At 37.1% G+C, this 20,783-nt stretch overlaps 1 protein-coding gene across 1 annotated transcript in view; it reads right to left on the reverse strand.

The window, feature by feature from the left end:
- Positions 1-280: 280 nt before the first annotated feature.
- Positions 281-20,783, reverse strand: part of LOC121327941 (LIM domain only protein 7-like) — a 77,570-nt gene continuing 57,067 nt past the window's right edge. The window contains exons 7-23 of the mRNA XM_041272305.1: positions 20,298-20,493; positions 18,837-19,089; positions 13,059-13,173; positions 11,857-11,987; positions 9,868-10,369; positions 8,757-9,074; positions 8,130-8,244; positions 6,632-6,790; positions 5,579-5,676; positions 5,211-5,274; positions 4,736-4,792; positions 3,248-3,273; positions 2,822-2,929; positions 2,335-2,427; positions 1,144-1,601; positions 689-754; positions 281-490 (exon numbers count right to left, since the gene is read on the reverse strand). Of these exons, the coding sequence (XP_041128239.1) occupies positions 388-490; positions 689-754; positions 1,144-1,601; positions 2,335-2,427; positions 2,822-2,929; positions 3,248-3,273; positions 4,736-4,792; positions 5,211-5,274; positions 5,579-5,676; positions 6,632-6,790; positions 8,130-8,244; positions 8,757-9,074; positions 9,868-10,369; positions 11,857-11,987; positions 13,059-13,173; positions 18,837-19,089; positions 20,298-20,493 (2,862 nt within the window). The 3' untranslated portion in view covers positions 281-387. The remainder of the gene's footprint in view (positions 491-688; positions 755-1,143; positions 1,602-2,334; positions 2,428-2,821; positions 2,930-3,247; positions 3,274-4,735; positions 4,793-5,210; positions 5,275-5,578; positions 5,677-6,631; positions 6,791-8,129; positions 8,245-8,756; positions 9,075-9,867; positions 10,370-11,856; positions 11,988-13,058; positions 13,174-18,836; positions 19,090-20,297; positions 20,494-20,783) is intronic.

Consider the following 20,783-nt stretch of genomic DNA (forward strand, 5'->3'; position numbering starts at 1 on the left):
ACCTGGTTTCAAGCAGGTGTACTCAATCTTTTGACTGGTACTATATAATATATATATATATATATATATATATATATATATATATATATATATATATATATATATATATATATATATATATATATACACACACACACACACACACACACACACACACACACAAATGAGTAACATTCTCTATTTCAAAATGTGATAACATGCTCTGCAGTGCTTATTTTTTGTGTTAAATTAATGCAGAGTGTCATTCCTGACCTAGGTTTGCTCTCATAAGCTTCTAATCCAAGGACATCAACAGTAACACATCATGGTATATGGTTGGTAGAAATTACTTGGTGTGAAACCATGAACAGAACCTCTAAAGATGAACAGAAATTGCATAAAACCAAATCATGAAATACAGGGTTCTCTTGATTTGTACACGTCTTCCAAAGCAGACTTACCCTGGGTATCAGTATGTACATCAAGCTCTGAAGTGGATTTTGATTTGGCCCTTAAAAAAAAAAAAAAAAAAAAACACCAAAAATCATATCACTCTATTACCAGGTATATAACATTTTTAAATAATGTTTTTTACAAACCAGAACAGTTCAGCACATCAGCCACCATAAGAAAAAGAAGCTTAAATAATTCAATGTGTTAGTGCAGGTAGGGTCAACAAAGTGTTCTGACAATCTACAGCGATACTAACCTCTTTGAAACAGCAAACTCTGATGTATCGGGAAGGATTTTAGAAAATTCATAGGATTCACCAGGCCTGTATTAGAGCAGCAGAAAAAGGGCAAAAGCAGGTTTTACAGCAACACAGAACACAGCAGGCAAATGTTATTAGTGAAATGCAGAAAAAGCTGAAAATAGTTAAATTTCATAAACATTTACTGAAGAATATTAGTATATAAACCAGTCTGTGACTACAATATATAGTACTGATCTTCAATTCCACTTCATAGCATTACCGTCTTCAATTTCAAACTTTCTCAAGAGCCTTCCCTCAGCACTACAGAAAACCCCTTTTTCCCCCAAATGTTCTTTCTGTAGCAATTTATAAAAAGAGAAAGAATTAAAACCAAGAAGTTCAATATCATCATACTATACAAAGATGTCTAGACAGATCTTGGCAAGTATAAATGAATCAAGTCATCTTACCAGTGCTGCTGTTCCTGCCTGGCTCTCTCCATCTCTCGACGATGTTTCTCAGCTGCTGCTGCCGTTTGCCGCTTCCTCTCTTCCTCCTCCTCTTCTTGCTTTCGCCTGAGCTCCTCCCTGCGTGTCTGCTCCTCCTCTTTTTGCCTCCTCTCCCACTCCTGGCGCCTCTGTTCTTCATCCCTCTGTCTCCGTAGTTCTGCTTGCTGCCGGTGCGCCTCTGCTTCCTCACATCTCCTCTCCTCCTCCTCCTCCAAACGCTGCTGGTGCTGCTCTTCTTGGCATCGCCTCCTCTCTTGCTCCTCTTCCTCATGCTGTCGCCTTGCCCTCTCTTGCTGCTGGAGGTGCTGCTCCTCTTCTTCCTCCTGTCTCAAGGCCTCCTCTACACTTTGGTCATCCCGAGAGGTGCTCCCCTGTCTGGAAGAAGAGATGGGGGTATTCACTTTCAATATCTTGTATTCCTATGCAGGGAAACAAAAACAAATAAAATAAACTTACAATAGTATTTGAGACATATGAAGCTGTAAAGAGATGCAAGCCTGAAGGGCTGAACACTGAAAACACTATTTTGTGCTAACATGACAAATACAACTATAAAACTAGCAAGAAAAAATAAAGTAAAAAACAAACAAAAAAAACCACTTACAGGAATAATGAGTTAAATCAATGAAATTTGTTTTATACCACGCACCCTTTCATTCCTTTTTTGCTTCAAAATGGCTTTGTTTGGGGTATGGTTTTTGCTAACAAATATTTAGTGGTATTCTGGTCAACCCAATTTTTCTTATTATCTCATCTAGACACTAAATGGCATATGAGGATTGGCTCACAAAATGGGCAATTTTAACACTTCAACAAAACCATTTGCGTTCGGCCATGACATGAGTGATAAATCAACAACAACATACATTTTATTTTTTTGTTCCTTTTCTAGAGATTTATCATTCCATCCATCCATACATCCATCCATAGACAGACATATCTATCACTCATTCATTCATTCAACTACCTACTAAGTACATAAAAGTAATTCTGTTTATCCACTATAAATAAAATGTATAGTACTTTACTTTTCAGTGTGAAATTTTACCATTAATATAACATAGGTAAACTGGAAAGTTGAGAATAGAGACGACAGCACACTGCAGGCTCCTATCCAAACCAAGATCAGTGCATCTGTAAGTATAACCATACCTCTTCATAGTACTTGGAGCTTTCTTTTTCAGCTTCTTGCTGTGCCCGCAGCCACTCTTCATTTAGTTTCTCTTGCTCTTGTTTGTACTTCTCCTGAGTGGAGAAGTTACATGAAGGGAGTCGGGTAAGCAGCACATCGATAATGCAATCCTAACTGAATGTATAACTCCAGATCAGGGTTTCAAGTGGGGGAAAAAATAAATAAATCAGTCAGATAACATGTCAAATGTCCATGTCTGTTGGATAACAAGGATGCCAGAACCAGGCACATTGAGGGTATTTTATTGATATAAACTGTTGTACATCTTTAAATCTTTGCTATAACATTTTTAATAAAAGGTGACAATTCTGTTGAGTTGGGGTAGGGGGGGAAGGTTCATTGGCTCAGATTAAACCATTGAGATCATTCATTCAATCTGGTTTAGAACAATAAATTATAGAAACAGAGAGTTTGTGACATGTGGTCACAGTCAAGTTTGTCTTTTACCTGCAGCAAACGGTCCTGTTCCTTCTGCCATTTCTCCTGTCGTTTTCTCTCTTCCTCTGGGTCCCAGGCCCAGCGGCTAGAGGATGTGCTGATGGAAGGGACCTGCAACTATTGGGTTTGAGCAGAAAGGGATGGATTAGTGTGTATTACTCATAGAACTCAAGAGAACCTGATAAAACCCTCCGCATTGAGGAAAAAAGAAAAACACAAGAATCGTTTCTTATTCACAAAATGCTAGGTACATTTCCAAAATAAATGTATGGTTTCCAAGACCAAATATTTTCTGGAGGACTATTCAAAATATCTAAATGCAAGCAACATAATATTAATTATAATTTTGGGAATTATATGCAAGCTTTAAGAAATTTGTTTTCTTATTGTTATTTAAAAAAAAAAAAAAAAAAACCCTAGCAGAACATGACTTACATCAGATATGGCAGACTCAGCTCCTCCTACATAAAAGTAAACAGAAACAGTGTCAGTGTCTTGATGGTCGGTTTGCTCGTAACACTCAAGTCAAAGCAGAAAGGGTGTTTAGCCTGTAAGTGTGCTTACATCTGTTCAGAGCAGTGACGTGCAGGCTACACAATTCACTGGACTTCATGATACTCTACATGTTCCACATGTTAGATGGTTTTGCTTCTTCTAACAATTGTATTATTATTATTATTATTATTATTATTATTATTATTATTATTATTATTATTCCTAGACTTGTACTATTGGTTCCAATAACACATACAATAACACACTGGTTCATTACGTATATTAGTTCTTTAGGTCAACATCATCATTAGTAATGATCACAATCTAAACAGAAAAAAAATGTTTTAGTTCACCAAACACATGCCCAGGCACTAGATATTATTAAGCAAAAAAGAGGATGCTTGTCACAACATGCACAGACAACCTGTAAACCATACCAGCATATCAACCTAGTTTTGAAACAAAATTATACCAAATTGATATCAACACTGGTATTGGCAAATATTTACTCAAATGTAGTACTGTGACCTATGGCTATAAATATTGCTATTGCTTTATTTGTACATGCATATAGTACCTACAAATTGATTCCCATTAAAGTAACTGTATTCCGTAAAATCCTGAGGAAGTTCCTGATAGTCAACTGTTTTCTTCACAGTTAAATGGTCACTTTAACCACTGATGCTGTATTATCTGATAAAATGATAGGGAAGTTACCATATTCATCTATTTTGTTGGCAGATCCATATACAAAATCACTCTAAATAAAAGTGCGGTAGCAGCTTACTTAACAGAACCTAGTAGATTTATATCAAAAACTATATAAATTGAATTATGTAAGTAAATGAATGCCAACAACAGGTACACTTAAAGATTTAAGTGTCTTTCTGTGAAGCGTAAAATAAATTAAGACAAAGTAAAGTATTTCAAACAAACCAGTTCACATAGGAATAAAAAAAAAGGTAACTGTTACTCTGTGTATATGGTGGTATGGTTGAGGACATGCTGTTAAATAGAGTACTGCAAAGCCACAGTTTGCTATTTATATTTTATGCTCCCACCCCCTCTAGACCAACAAATAAATAATTTGTGTCATAAAAGCCCAAAACACAAATACATATTTAAAAATGTAATCAAAAAACAAAATGTTTGACAAAATGTGTTGCCCTTTTTTAATCTGCTTAAAAACAGCATATCATCGCAGCAGGCTGCAAAGGTTAACACGACACACAAAGGCCTATTACCACAAAGGTAGACCAATGAACTGAATGCAAACCCTGATGAGCCTGAAGAAAGAACAGATGCATTGTATTGTTTTGTTACATGAAATGAATACAGGGATGAAGAGGCCTAGTATCCAGTCACAATTCCGCTGCCAAGATGAAGTGAACATTTGCTGCCGCCACCAGAGGACACTTAGATTTTTACCTTGTTCAAAAAACTGTGATCGTCTTTGTAAGTTTTTCAAAGAAATTGGCTCGGACTCTACATAAGAAATAAAAAAAATTAATACAAAAGGAATAAATCCACATTATGAATATATCTAAGAAGTGTTTGCAGAAATAAAGTTATATTATAAGCTGAAAGGTTTAAATGTCATGAATTCAGCAAAATGGGATGTTTAAACTGCTAAAAAGCAAAATCAGAATGAATATTCATTATTGGAAGGAAAAAAAGCAGCATTAGATGGATTTTTCATTTCAATTTATAACATTTCTCCAGGGACCACTCATACCAGCTTTCACGCAGACATACAAGTTAGCAATGCAGACCAATGCAAAACACTGTCTTATTGTGTAACTGTGATAAGATATTTTATTCTGCATTCATATTACTTCATACAGTCACTCATAATGGAAGCGAACATTGGATTTTTGCTTTTTGGACTTTAATGCTGAGTTACCTTTATGTCTCACTGTCACCGATTCTTCACGGAATCCTCCATTCATTCCTTTAGATCCAACATCCTGCAAACAGTGTGAGGGAGGGGTTGATTTGGATGGGCATTTTGATATTAATACATGAAAGTGTGTATCCTTTGAAGAGTTAATATTTTGTATAAGCATTTATTAATTAATGAATTATTAATGTGATATTTATCGGGTGCTTTTATCCAAAGTGAATTATAGAGACTATAGTGTGAACTATGCATCACAACTACTGCTGCAGAGTCACTTACTATAGGACCTCAGATATACAAGCCTCCTACTTAGCACATACATGGATACACACACACACACACACACACACACACACAGTATTTAAACTTACATTTACAGGCTGTCTGTTGACATCAGCTTTTGTGGTCTTCTCTGAAGATTCAGCAGTACAATCTCTGGAGTTGGCGTGGATTACTTTTTCAGCTGAACCTACAAGTGTTGTATCCATACTGGTTATATTGATGGTTTTATGGCTATTATATGGTAGGGAAGGTAGGTCTCTGACCCAGTCTGAATGATGTATGATGGCATAAAGTCATGAGTTTCATTAATATTAAGTGTTCAAAACAACAAAACATTAAAATGAGGCAAGCGAAAGATACAAAAAGGTAGAAAAAAAGTGAGTTTGGGCTTTTGCAAACAGACCGCCTTCCCCAATCATCAAGTTTAACTTAAGTCAAAAGCCTAACAAAACATTTTTACTAACAAGTTTAAGGACAGGATATATTGTCATTATTGTGAAGTAGTATCGAGTTTCTATTTTCTGGAAGGGGGCTTGACAAAGATTTTAATCTCATATGAAGACTTGATCCGACAGGCTGTTCTCAGATATGATTCACAATCCTGGGGGATAACAATTATTTTTTGTAAAGGAATACGTGTTCTGCAACTAAACAAATACCAGCATGGTTGCAGAGATTAACTTCAAAGTTCTCTGTGTTTTGCATAGCCACAACCTTATACACAACACAACATTATAGGCCGCTGGGTAGTGGAGAGCAAGCCAAGGGTGTCTGATGAAACTGAATGAAGATTTTTCCGCAAGAATTTTGCAAACCAGTATTTGAATGCCACTTATAATTGGGTGCACAAAAAATAGAAGGGCTACTTTCATCGTAGCTCTACGTACCTGTAAGCTTGCTGGTAAAATGTTAACATCTTAAACACAACACAATCCTGAAACCACTGAAACGCATTATCCCATATTTAAACTGCATCTCCACAAAGTTAGGCTAATGTTAACAAATATGTTAAAAAAATAAAATAATAAAAAAAAAAAAAACACGCAAAACCGAGAAAGTTATAACTGATAACAGCAGCAGCTATTGTTGATGTTCATTTAGACACTGACAGTGTCTCAAACATTAATGGGATGGTCACTTACTATTCTTGCCATATCTACCGATGTCCATCACAACGGTTCCATGTTTCACAGATGTGTCCATACTTTCTTTCCACTGACTGTCCATGTCAGACACTTTTAAGCCATTGACTGTGAGGATGTCATCAGCTACCTGCATCTGGCAGAGTTCAGATGGGCTGCCTAAAAGGATACAATAGCAGCTCTTACTTCACTATCTATAGTTAACAACTCAAAAGTATCCATTCTTAATTCAGTAAACGGGTAGCTCCCCCTCACTAGTTAACTCCTTTAAGATCAACACAATTGCTTGCTGCTAGGTCATAAATGTCAAGCTGCTTGAGCTATAAAATAGCCTACACTCTAAGCAAATCAAGCATCTGGCTTTCAGGCACATTCTTCTGTAAACCTGGTTTACGTTGCCTCACACTGTGCAAGATGAACCTCTGGCCCGCTGCATTATCAATCATTCATGGTCATCTCTTGCAACTAGCACTGATCCAGCCATGATCCCAGAGTATGATACATAATCCTGTCCCTCAAGCTCCCAGCATCCTTCCAGTAAATTAGAAGCATTCAGAAATATTTTAACTGCTTATATATGGGTTTAGAAAATGACACTGCATGCTTGTGGTGCAACTACAGTATTTGTCAATTTAAAAATAAAAAATAAAACATATCATTAAAATCCAGTTGGTGATAGATAACGCAATAACAATGTATTGTTTAAAATATCTGTGTCTGCCTAATTAAAGTAGAATATACAGTATAAACATACGCAGGAATAGTTTACTCATTTAGGGAACATTTAGCTAAGAATGTATTTCCATACTTAAACACTTACAAAAGCAAGCATTTTATTTGCAACTTTCTCAATCTCACATGCTGCACAAACAAATCCATAAACAAGTACCAGTAGCCATAAAGTGTACACCTGAAAAGGTCAGTTTTATCAATGCTTTGCTACCTTTAAGGGTAAAAATGTTTCCTTAAAAAGTAATTTGGGATGCCACGTACACATCACATGGCATTTTTATAAAGTCTAATAAAGTCAGTATAACATTAAAATGTATGAATACAAGACTGAAAGAAAGTCAAACAAAAGCACACAGCCATCTGGTAGTTCATTCCTAACACTCAATAATTATACCAATTAGGAAAGGCTTGCCTCTCCACACAGGGATGAAGTGCAAATATCATCCATCAATATGATTTAACACTCCCATCTGACATGAGAGAGTATGGGTTGATTCACCCAAATAACTCCCTAGGATAGTCATTCAGGTCAGCCTCCAATTTGTAATTCTTGTAAGACTTGTTAAAAAAAAAAAATACAAAAGTTCCCAATGTTATGTTAATCTTGAAAAGTCCTGTGTCAAAGCTATGGCTTTTTAACTAAATTAGAGAGCATTATATAAATATGTTTCATGAAGACTAACAAACAAAATTGGATTCAAGACTGATGTTGCAAAAACATACTGTTATCCAGGAAGAGATATTTAACAAAACAGAGAAGGTTTACCTGACTCAATGGACTTCACAAAGACACCAGCGCTGCCCCAGGTGGGAGTGAAGCCAAAGTCCTGACCGCTGTTTGATTTCTGGTTCAGACTGATTCTCATGTTGCTGTACTGTTCCTGAAACACAGAGCAGGACACCTGAGGATCTGGTATCACACACACACACACACACACACACACATACATCCTGGAGGAAAACTGTTCCCCTCATGTCAAATAAACTCACTGGGCAAGGCATTTTGTACACTATAATTGCTCCTCGCATACTGTGTTCACTTAGAAATTCAAAACATTATTTATATTGTCTGTTACAGGTTTCCTGTGTAATTGTCAAAGTCCAATAAAATAAAAATAAAAAATAGAGAAAGACAAGGCTCTGATTTCATGTCCCATCTAGGGTTTATATCAACAGAAACAGCAAGGTGTAGTTTCATAGTGGAGGTAAACTTAGTATGTAGTAAAATCAGTTTCTAAAGATACAATACTTGCAACCACAAATAAAACACAAGCAGGCATTTCTAGGAGCACCTTTTTTTACATTTCCTCTTGCAGTGAAGTATTATTAAGAACACAGCCCCTGCAGACAGTGAAGCGGAAATGTCTGCAATAACCTACTTTTCTGAACTGACCTGTGTGGTGACCTTGGCTTCTGGCAACTTTGTTGTGCTTGTGCTGGTGCTTGTGACATACTGGGTTTTTGCAGAGCTGGTGGGACGACCAGGATTTGATTCAATGCCATGGCTGCTTGTCAGCTCGCCTCGAGGCTGTGCAGAAGGTACTTGTTTTAGAGATGGAGTCCTCTCCTCCTCAGTGCTGCTCAGCACAGAGCTTGACTGGGAGCAGCCATCATCTTCCATCTTCATGACCTGGCTGCACCTGCTGGTGCTGCAAGGCTTCTGGGAAGCGCTGTCCAGGTCCCCATTGTACTGGCTATGTGCACTTTCCATCTGCAATGGATAAAAACAATACTATATTTATGGCTTGAATTTTGCAGGTTTTATATTTCATCACATTTAAACAAATTTTTGAGTCAATTGTGTTTCCTAATTAAAATAACTAATTAAGAGGTTAATTACAAAACAAAGTCACTTGTTTTTACCTTCATACCTTGACCGAACCCGATTCTGTTGCTTGTCAGTTGTCCTGACAGATTTTGTTTTCAGCATAAAAATACCCAGTATGGGGTGCATACTGATAGAAAGTTCAGCATTTTAAAATCTCCTTGATTTGTAGCAAAGAAAACAATAATGTTAAACCCAGTCTTTAAATGTGTAGTTCACTCTTCATTAGGAGCTTAAAACTACCAATTAACATTTAAAAAGGGAGGTAGAGATTTGGAAAATAAAAACCAAAAAGTTCAAGCTCTCTTTTTATATACAGTATATATATATAACTTCAGGTCAGACAAACAATGTAATTCAGGGAAATGATGTCTAGGTTTTCATGCCAGCAGTATAATATACTCAGCAGTTTTAAAATTTACAAAACATCTCATAATAAAAAATCTAATTATGAAATAATATGGACTTTAATGTCATCAAATGTCCTTTAAAGTGGCATAGCATAACAGTTTGTTCTATTATTTAGATGCACTGTAAATGGATCACAGAACAGCATGTAACATAAGACTTGTGCATGCAACTGTGGAAACAATCCTGTTTTCTCTTTTAATGTGGCGAAGCAATTGAAAAAAACAAAAACATATTTCATTAAAATGTCCTAAAAAAACAAGTTACTTACAGCAACAACTCTGGGAAGAGAAGAAACGCTGTTCGACTGTGTCCCGAACGGTCTCGGTGCAATAATGGAGGTCAGTAGAGTGCTATCGGGTCTGTGGTAGCTTCTGGGGAGAGAAGCCGAAACCCGAGCTACCCCCGGTTTGGTATCCATTGAATTGTGTGTATACAAAGAAACAGAGCTTTGTTCTTCTGACGGGCTTTGAGATGTGTGCTGGGATCCAGCAGCTTTACTGACACTGCTGTTGGACTGGGCTGCCTTGCTTGTGCAGGTGGTGGCTGTGTTGGTAGCGTTGTCCTGTTGTGGATGATAAGCAGGGGTAGAACGAGTCACCTCACTGTTCTGGGAACTGTACGGAGTATCCACTTCGACCGTGTAACTTCTTTCATGCAGGGTTTTCGACATGGGCTTTTCATCAGTAAACACGTCTTCATTGGAGGCATACAAGCTCCTGCTGATTGTTGCACGCGGCTCGGTGCTCTGAATCCCCTGCTCTCTGTCCTGTCTTGGGAAAGAGCAACACATTTAGAATGAAGATGAAATAGAGAGGGGCAGGTAGGATTGTTCTCAGTAGGTACTCAGTTATTGGGTTACACTTTTACACAGACTAAGGAGGGAAACAAAACATTTAGACCAATCACCTAAAAATGACTGTGTCTCAAGTTCAAATTAAATACAGCACACAGCTTTCACTACCGAATGACTTGCTGAAGTGTATCCACATGCAGTGCAGTATATGGGCTCGTAAAGTTAATGATTAGGTGGTACTGTAGACACACAAAGAATGCATTCTTAACTAGACCTGCTGTATTGAAAAGGTTGTGTACGTAATAAAATCAGCACATTGCCACTGGTAAATGTATTCCATGGTTTAATTTTAATATTTTTATTTCATTCCTTTTGAGCACATGTTTTGAATGATAGACTAGGCTGTGTATGACTAACATGAAAATATTACTGAATATAACATTTGTAATATTTATTGTGCCTAAAAAAAATTTAAACATTTGACTTTGACCGCTGAAGGTCTGCTCTATACTAGACTACATGTGGGAAAGTCCAACCAAGTTAACTGTCATGCTGTTTTCATATAAATAAAAGCATGCAAGCCTGTGTGTGTTTACATTCCAAGGATGTTGGACCTACTGATAATTAGAGAGAAATGTGTTGGTCTGCAGTCAGCAACTAGAAATAGTACATTAATTATACATTAAAGGACTTCTGTTTGATCATGTATTCATTTAAATAGAAATATACATTCATTCAAGTACTGTATTGGCACATTTAAGCATAGTTGGGAAAATATAATAAGCTGTTGCCTTTATCAGTTGTGTTGAAGTAAATTGCTCTCAAAGAATGCTACTTATTTAGAATCAAATATCAATTTACACTTGATAAAAAAAATTTAAAAAAACACAACACAAAAAAAACACAGGTTCATATTTGATGAATATTTGGTCGAGAACACTCTAAAATAGCTGAACCTCTAACCTCTTCAGCAGGTTAGAACAGCAGAACAAATTTAAGGGACATTATGCAAATTCCCCAACAAGGCAAATCTTTAATTTTTTAGCTTCCTGATACAATTTAAAATAAGCTAGCAATACAACTAAAATAAAGACATTACTTAATAAAGTTGGCAACACCTGAAGAAGACACACTGTGTGTCCAAACGCACTGTGTTTGTTTCATGCTTTATTGTAATAAATAAAAGGTTTTTAAAACAAAATAGAAAAGGAATATGTATGTAATTATTAGCGGTCAAGTCTGAAAGATTGAGTGTGCGACCAACCTCGTCTGTACGAGTGTCATCGAGCAGGGTCTACATGGTTTGTAAGTCTCTGCTGTTAAGTATTTATTAACTCTGCAGAGACATTAATATATTCAGTGCCAAGTCAACAAATCAGGAAAAATTTTCATGAATACTGCATGGCAAAGGTATTTGACCGTATTTGAACCAAAACCTGTGGTTTATAAACCTATATATTTTACCTTTCCTCCTGCATTTCTTTAAAGGTCTTTACTCTTCTCCCGACTGTCTGGTCTATCTGCTCTCTCTCTTCTTTCTTCTTTAAAAGGTCAGAAGTGAAGCTTTTACGACGATTTTTCCATTTTGTCAGATCCTAAAGGGAAATGCATTGTGTAAATGAGAAATACAACATCCATACTGTACTATAGACTAGTCAGTATAATTGAACATGAGGAAAAACCAGGAGACCAATGTATGCCCAAACACTGCTGCAGAAAGAAAGGACTAGATTTGCTGGTGTCCCATTTCTGCCTAATATAACACGATATTCCACCAAGATTGTGTCCCATGTGTAATCTGTTGTTGTGCCTGACCTAAATGTTTCATTAAGATGGATTCCATGGTTCAGAATTGGCCACACAACATATGATTTCAAAAAATCAAATAAATAAAATTATATAAGCCTACAGAACTGATAAGGTTTCATTTTCAATTGAAAACCATTATCTTTCTATTATTTTGCATGGTCAACGGATTTTCCTGTTAAAATACTACAATTCAATACATTTTAATGCTGACATTTGTAGCGCTTCCTTAACAGGTAGATCATGATTTAGGCCTCGCCCTCAACCCAAGGGAGACTTAATATAACATCACAGTGCACACACAGGTTCTAGACACAGCTCTGCACAACCTCCTTTCAACTATATAACAGTATTTACATGTAAAAGTTGTCCCAAAGCTGTTCTACCTTCAACTAAAGTAGACTTGCGATAATCCTAATATGTCAGAAAAGAGATCTGTTCGGATACAGAACATAATTTGTATTATACTAAAAAATGACACACCTAGTTGTTTTATGTTTCTCACAATATAATTAAGAAATAGTAACGGCCATTTGAATAAAGCAGGAGGCCATTGTGAATCTTTACAAAAAGTATGAGATAGAAATTAAAAGTTGGGTTTCCACTGCTGCCATCAGAATGTATTTCATTATGACAGCACAGTAAATTCAGATTAGCGCAGTTCAGATTAGACACGTTAACGTTAAATGGGGTTGACATGGTTTAACATGCATCAGCGTGCAGCACAAAAATGGAATCCACACCTTTCCAAAAAAATTACAAACACTGTCAGATTACCTACAATAACATTGCATTCTGCAGCAGAGCAGCAACAGAGCTCCGCATCTCAACACATACTGTAGAAAAGCAGGTTTACTCACATTCTGCCACTGCTGGTCCTGCTCTTGTAACTGAGATTTGATTTTTTGTAATTCTTCAAATCGAATCTGGCGGTTTGCAACTGCTTCTTCGCTTACATCACTCATAGATTTACTCCTAGAAAAAAAAAAAAAAAAAAAAACTTGGTTTGAGACACAAGCATACTTAATAGAAATATAACGGTTCAATTAGTACAGCCTTTAGAACTAAAACATTGTGTTCTGCAATATTTCACTTACTAAAATATCAAAGGTAAATAATCTTCCCATTTCTCTTTTATAGTATAATGTATCTACTTAAAAGGGTGTTAAGTATAATAAGTCAAATTAATACAATTAATAAAAAGAAAGGCATGTGTTAGTCATAGGGATTGTTAAAGTAATTATTACAAGCATCTTGATGGATGGCCATCCTGTGAAAGTAGGGGAAAAAAAAGTATTCTGGTATAGTAAAGTCAACAAGTATAACAGTGGGGAAAAAAAAACAGCTGAATTTAAAAGAAAAAATATATACCTGTAATACTAAGAATTACTTCAATTCAAACCAAGCACTTTGTTCACAGCAATACATTCACAGCATTTGTAAAACATTTAGATTAACTAGTGCAGCTTTGTTAGAAAACAGCAACGTATTGCATTAGTTAGGGCGGCCAACGTCTAGCAGCTCACCAGCCAGGCAGAACAGTGAGGTAGTAAAAAAAAATAAAAAAAAAAATAAAAGCAGATTATTGCTGGCAGGCAAACTTAAGCAATAACCAGCTTCAAAAACATACACATTGAACACAGACTTGTTAAGCAATAGCAAATGGCATTAACTTTTCTAAACGTATTAAATGTTATCACTGCACTTTAACACTACCACCAACAATTACCAATAATAAAAATGTATGTTTGTCTAAAACAAAGTTTTGTGGCTTCAATGCCATTAACAGTTAGACGGATTAAATGCTTCGCTTGGACTAACTGCTTATTCAGGTTGGTTTTCCTATTGTTAGAACTGAAAACAACTTAGTCTGAGAACAAAGGCCATAGAATTCATTACAATTTACATGTCAGCATTTAGTAGCTAGATAGCTTCACACAAAGCAATTGGCAGCCCTGCAGGACCATCCGACATTAGGGAGCCATAAAGGGCACAAAACTGCACAGATGCAATCATGCTGCACTCCTTTGCGGACAAACTTATCCATCAGAACTAGAACACCTTTGCAGCGGTCTAAGAAATCAAAAACAACCGAAAATGAGCCATGTATACATTTTAAATGTATTTCTTCCATTGTTTATTTTTCATGTTACAGCAAATAATCTTCCAATTTAACAGACCATGAATATCACAGAACTCAGGACGGGCTCGCCGATCCCATTAGGCAGACTAAGTGCTAGTAATGGTCTGTGAAACCTGTTGATTTTTGGAACTCACCAGTTCTCATTAGAAACCAGTTTCCCAGCCCTGCTTCTTTCATTTACACCTACAGTATTGTTAAATATTTAATTTCAGTTGGAGTACCGTGATTTGCATGTCTTGAATGCTGGTCAGTATTTGTATTGCACCATGTCTGAGCTTGCATCAGATAACAGGAGACAAGTTATCAAATCAAATGAGCATAACACTGCAAAAAGATGCATGCCTATTACAATAGCCTATGTATCAAACACTAAACTGTGTTGTGATTGTTCAGCTGCTTTCATTTGAAGCCAATTTAATTGACTATTAGTGACTTCAAATTTAGGTCATTTGTTACCAATGTACACACACACATTTTTATGATTGTCAACATGGCTTTATGTTAATAGCATTTTTTATTTCAAATTGTAGTGCCTGTACCTGAATCTGTTTTTGCACGTTTGTAAAACCTAATAATGCGGGTACTCTTGAAACCTAAACTCAAGGATTACCTCAGAACCCTGATTGGCAAAATACCATGTCAGTGAATGAATGTGTGTATGTACGTATATGTGTGTGTATGTATTAATGTATGTATACACACACACACTAGGGTATTTAGGGTTAATCAAACAAACACATTGGAGGATGACAGGCATCTGGAATACAACTGCAATTTTACCAGCCAGCACGCTGATGATGTCTTTCCCAGTGCTCAAGTCATGCAATTTTGTTGTATAATACTGTGTTACTTAAAGAAAAAAAAAAAAAAAAAAAAAAAAAAGAAACAACTTGTTTATCATGTAGCAGTAGTAGCAGCTGTGCATTCATTAATCACTAAATCACATCACATCATTTGTGGTGGCTTACTTCTACGTGCCTTCATTTTGAAGCAGATTCTTCAGTAATGAGGTCAAATAATGATGAAGTTTGAAATCATGTTTGTTTATTTGATATAAATAAATAGTGACAAGCATCGTGGTGCAATATCGCTGTCATTTATTGGCTAACTTGGCTTTCTTTGCAGTATAACTTTCTGAACTTGCAGCTTGCGATAAAAATAAAAGAAAAAAAACACATACCCACCCCACAAAAAAAAAAAGAATATCCAACAGCGAATACTAGAGTCCAGAATTAGCATGCTTGGTTAGACCTCAATTTACAGGAAAAAGTTTGAGCCTTTTTACACAAAATACACTACTTGAAAGCCCTAACCTCTCAACCATCTTCCTTTTCTTGTATTTCAGTCTACTTCTCCTTCCCGGTTTGCTTCCCATTTCGTCAGGTCCTGTTCGCTACAAGAAGTGGGAACAAAAGGACTTGGCAGCACAGCCTGTGGAGGGTGTACTTTTCCCAGCTTTCGAGCAGACATGTCATTTGTTTTAGGATGTACTGAATATTGCCTGCCCTCCTCCTCTAACTCTTCAGGCATGGGTCAATTTGGTTGGTAAAGCAGTTTTGACTGGAGGTTGGCAGGCAGGGTCCAAGGTTCTAGAATGCTGGCAGGTTGTTACGTCAGGTGCCCCCAACGGGGAATGGACCACAGGCTCCCCCTGTCTGGGGTTTCGTAACGCGTCAGGTCCACATTGCTGTGGAAGGAGCCTGCCCTGTGGGTCAGGTCTGGGCATGCTGTCAAGGGCTCCACTAATTCTAAATCACTCAAGTCATGATCTATAGTGCATGGACTGAAAGTGAGCAACAAGAGAAATAGGTAATTTAGTGGCAGACAACTAGAACAGACTAGAAAGGACAGCTGAAAGCATGTAGGAGTTTTTCTTCTTCTTCAACACTAGGTATATCAGAACACCTATATTACTCAATGGGATCTACTGAAAATTATATCAACAACGGCAAATCTTAACATTGCCACCACAAACTGTATAAACCCGAATTTTAATTTTCAAACCTTATTTAATTGAATGTAGCAATATTAAGTGGTTAACCCTGGGAGAAAACACTATCTGGAATAATACAGAATGTATTAAAGAGGTACTGAGCTCTACCACTGTTTAGATCATTAAAATAGACCTAATATCTATCTTAAATCATTTGAGGAAGGCAAAAGAAAATGCCATCAGATTACTGGGAATGGATAAGTGACTAAGAGAGTAGAAAGCAGTACAACTAATATCAAAATGCATTAACATTTTTATTGAAAACAACAAAAAAGGTAAATCAGCTGTACAAAACATTCTAACAAGCTAAACAGAACAGTGCTGCATTTGTTATTTTACAGCAAACAAATTAGTTCTGTTTTTTTAATCATTAAACTATCTTAAGCATAATTTAAGTCATATTAAGCTTTGGCTAGTAATAGTTCTCTAGAGAAATATTCTTACACAGAATTGTAAACTAAATCGGCAAAAAATACAAAATATGGTAGATCTTTTCTGTTAAAGTTATCATTATGAAGAATTTAAGACAACATTACTGTCTTTAAATTGTCAATCAACCGTTGCTGAGCTCTTGTACGACTGACATCAGACGCGCTTTCACAGGGTAGGGGCCCTGCAGCCTCAGATCTCTACAGGTTACCAAGATGCATGGCAGTCTCTAGCTTCCCCTGCTCGCTAACTGGAGAGGAAGCACTGAAAGGATTGCCTTTGCAATCAGAATCCTCTTCCTCTGAATCAGATTGCTGCCTTCTACACCCAGGACAGAAAAAGATGCAGAAAAAGAAAGGACAGACATTAGCGGGGGGAAATAGATATATACATAGAAATAATAACAACTGCTTATGGAAGAAGATATTTAAAAAGACAAGCAGCAGCAAAGAGAGCCCCCTCCCATCTAGAAACAAAGGCCATTGACAGACACACTGACAAATAACCTGGATATTTACTATATGGGACAACGTTTATAAAGTGTATGCACTTCTTGCAGAACATGCAGAAAATTTAAGTTAGCTATCAATACAGTATATTTTACTTTGGAGAGTGTATGATGGTTCTGTATCTGTAATGCTGTGAAACCCACACAAACCTGAAACCTTGGAATTTCCTGTACCATGGTCTACGCTGAGACCCCAGTTTGATCTTCTCTATGTGCTGGTCTTCCTCGGGTGTCCAATACTTAGGAAGATACTTATCATAAGGCACATATGCTGTCGGCAGCAGTACCATGCCCACTTTGCGTGCATACAAGTCATCCTTGCAGGCATCGGGACTACTGTTGTCATCTTCCTCCTCCGAGTAATTGCAGGTGTCATTCAAGGGGAAATGGTCTGTGGCTGATGTGCCACTTTCCACCTTGGAGCCACCACACAGCTGAAGGCTACTGCTCAAAAACATCCAACCGAGTAATAAGGTTTATTTGCTATGATACAGAATTGATAACTTATCATGCTTTCCACTCAGAGTAACTTCAAATTCCATGTCAGTTCACAAAACAGGTTAGTGGAGGTTAAACAGGAAAGTGCTTAGACAGGGTAAAACAGCAGAGCCATTTACTGCAGAAAACACGAGTGGCAGACAAAAATCTGCACCACCCTTTATTATTGACAGGCAAAGAGTTGGAGCAGCCCTCATCCTTTAGTTAATGATGAACACTACGGACATTATAAACAAAGCTGGCAGTGTTAAGGCAGTAGTTATGCATTTTTGTACTTGTAGTTTTGTCTAATGCAGCACTGCAAATCAATTGATGATTCTTTGCCATTTCTAACTTTGTAGACCCCACTTCTTGGTCAAGTGTCATAGAAGAAAAGCCCAACCATTGTGGGTTGGGCTTTGGACAGCCAGCGTCTGATGTGCACAGGCTTTGCATAGCTTACAGGGCTGACAGATCTGTTCATTTGGAACCTGCGGCTCGCCAAATCATCCACTACTACATCTGGCTGCCTGACATCAGCCTCAGAGTCACTCCCGCTTTCATACTGGTACGCTGCCTGTCTGTTTTCTGGGGGAGGGTAGTCACGGAAAGTTTGCCCGTTCTGAGAGATGTGCCCAGGGCCCAACTCCTCTCCATTGAGGCCACCCAGAACAACACGTTTTACCACAGAAAACATTGGGAACAATTCAATTTCACTTTACAAGACAAAATATTGTTTGCTGGCAATAATTAAGAAAGAAAGAAAGAAAGAAAGAAAGAAAAGATTTGCAGCAATGAAAACTAGAGGAATTGGGGCATAAATTAATTTCCCAAATCAAATAATTTGGTGGCAAGATCCAGTGTAACAGCCACAGCAAAAGCCAGTCATTTGCTTATTACATAAAATAGAAAATAAATATACAAAAAGCATTGACTGCAATTTTCACACATTTCAAGCTGGGTTTTGTGAAAGGAAGAAACAAAGTTTGGCTTTGCGTACAGTTTAAAAAAGCATCTAATACAAGGGCGACAGAACAAAGCAAATGCTTTGTTAACAACAAAAAGCATATCAAAAGAGCTCTTAATACCTTGAGAAGGACCCGTCAGATTCTGTGAACGTGGGATTCGCCCAGCTCCGCCTATTGTCTTCATTTCTATCAACCCGTTTTTTCCTCAGTGGGGCCGGTACATATCCTGACTGGCTGCTTTTACTGGGTAGAAACTGGTTAAACTGCGTGGAGCTTTTTGGTTCTACCACAGCAATCCGGCGATATGACATGCTGTCCTTGTTTTCTGTCATGCTGAATGGTGAGTCTGACTCAGACAGGTCACTCCCACAACCTGTAAAGAAAGAGACAAGTCTTTGTTAAGGATTTTCTTTTAAAACAAACACTATAAAAAAAAAAGAAAAAGATAAAAAAAAAAAAAAAGAAGATGAGGTGGACAGACTGGAAGTTACAAGAGCGGTGCAGCTACACTGAGTGGAGCTTCCAGTTTAAGAAAGTTCCATACGAAATTTCACAAGCTAATGCTGGCAATGACTGAAATACTTTTCAGACATTTGCTAATAAACAGCAATAAGACTCAAAGAATTCACTTTGTGTTGTCATGTTGAATGCACTGGAATATATCATTGGGGTAACAAATATATGTGATTACAAAAAATAAGCTAACAAGGAAAGATCAAGTGAAAATCAACTGATTTAACCTAAATGAACTAAACCCATTTTAAAACTACAAACACACACGAGTATTAGGAATGGTGAGGTAGATACAGAAGTGAAAGTGAACACAAGTCCATACTGAAGCTTTGTCAATGTATTCAGTTGCTATCGCAGTTTAAGATGCATATTTGCAAAAACTGGTCTGGCAGCTTGTGGTACCACAGGCTATTTGTATGCTAACAAATCCCCAAGATGAAACAATAGCAGGCATGCCATTTACTTAACTCATAACACTAAACACAGATCAGATGCTATGCAAAATTTTACTTCTTTTAGATATACTAGAAAGAGAACATAAACAACAAAAAACAAACAAAAAAAAAAAAAAACCTCTCTAGTTTAAATTCACTTTGTGAACTTCACCATGGGCAAATGATTTCTGTGGAATGTGCAAACACTGACGTGTGTGTAGGTTTTGTCATACACATTCCTGAGCTGCGTCATACACACTTTGTACCCGTGTCTGTTCTTAGAGGGCATTTGTTGTGCTTGTTTCATGGCAACAGTAACAATTATTGCCACCAGAGGGCTTTCTAGAATCTATTTCAAATCAGCCTTTGCATGCAATAGTGTAGAGCCATCTGGAATTTCTGGGCCAACTCTCTACCTGTCAAATGCAAAACAAGATGCTACTCATAGTTGAGCATTACATCAAACGGGCATCAGCTAGGACCAGATACATCTTTTCTTTTCATGCAACGCTTGGTATTTTCAAAACTGTAATGATGTTAGTCAAAACATTTAAATGGTAATTCAGAAACATCCTGTATTCTGATTCAGCCCATTTCCTTTCTTGAGACATTTTATTAACAAAACATCTATTACCCTCACTGCTGCCTTTCAAAGTTGCACCTGAAGCAATACATGCTGACCTTGATCCCACCGAGTCCAAGCTATCTAAAGAATTGTCTCTTCTGTGACTGGCTGGAAGGGGTAGCAGCTCCCCTCTGTCTGTGTACCAGCTATCAGCGTACCCACTGTCTCTGCCACTGCGTTTCAAACTGCCACAATCTTCAAGCGCCTAAGAAAAGGAAATCAATTACAACTGCATCACAACAGTAAGTTACTTCCAAGTTAAACACTATGTTAAGTGATTACTTGAGCTAAAAACCACCCACTCTGTTAAAACCTTTAACTACAATTAAGCCACGTATATTACTGTGTAGCTCAACACATGATTAAAATGCTAGCAGGTGACACATTTGAATAATCACTTATCTTTAGCATTAATATTTGTCTATTACTGATCCTACATTATACAGCCAACTTAAAACTTGTTTCAGATTCCTTCAAGGATGCTGAAGTTGTAAA

This window comes from Polyodon spathula, chromosome 15, assembly GCF_017654505.1.
Source record: "Polyodon spathula isolate WHYD16114869_AA chromosome 15, ASM1765450v1, whole genome shotgun sequence".
NCBI lineage: Eukaryota > Metazoa > Chordata > Actinopteri > Acipenseriformes > Polyodontidae > Polyodon > Polyodon spathula.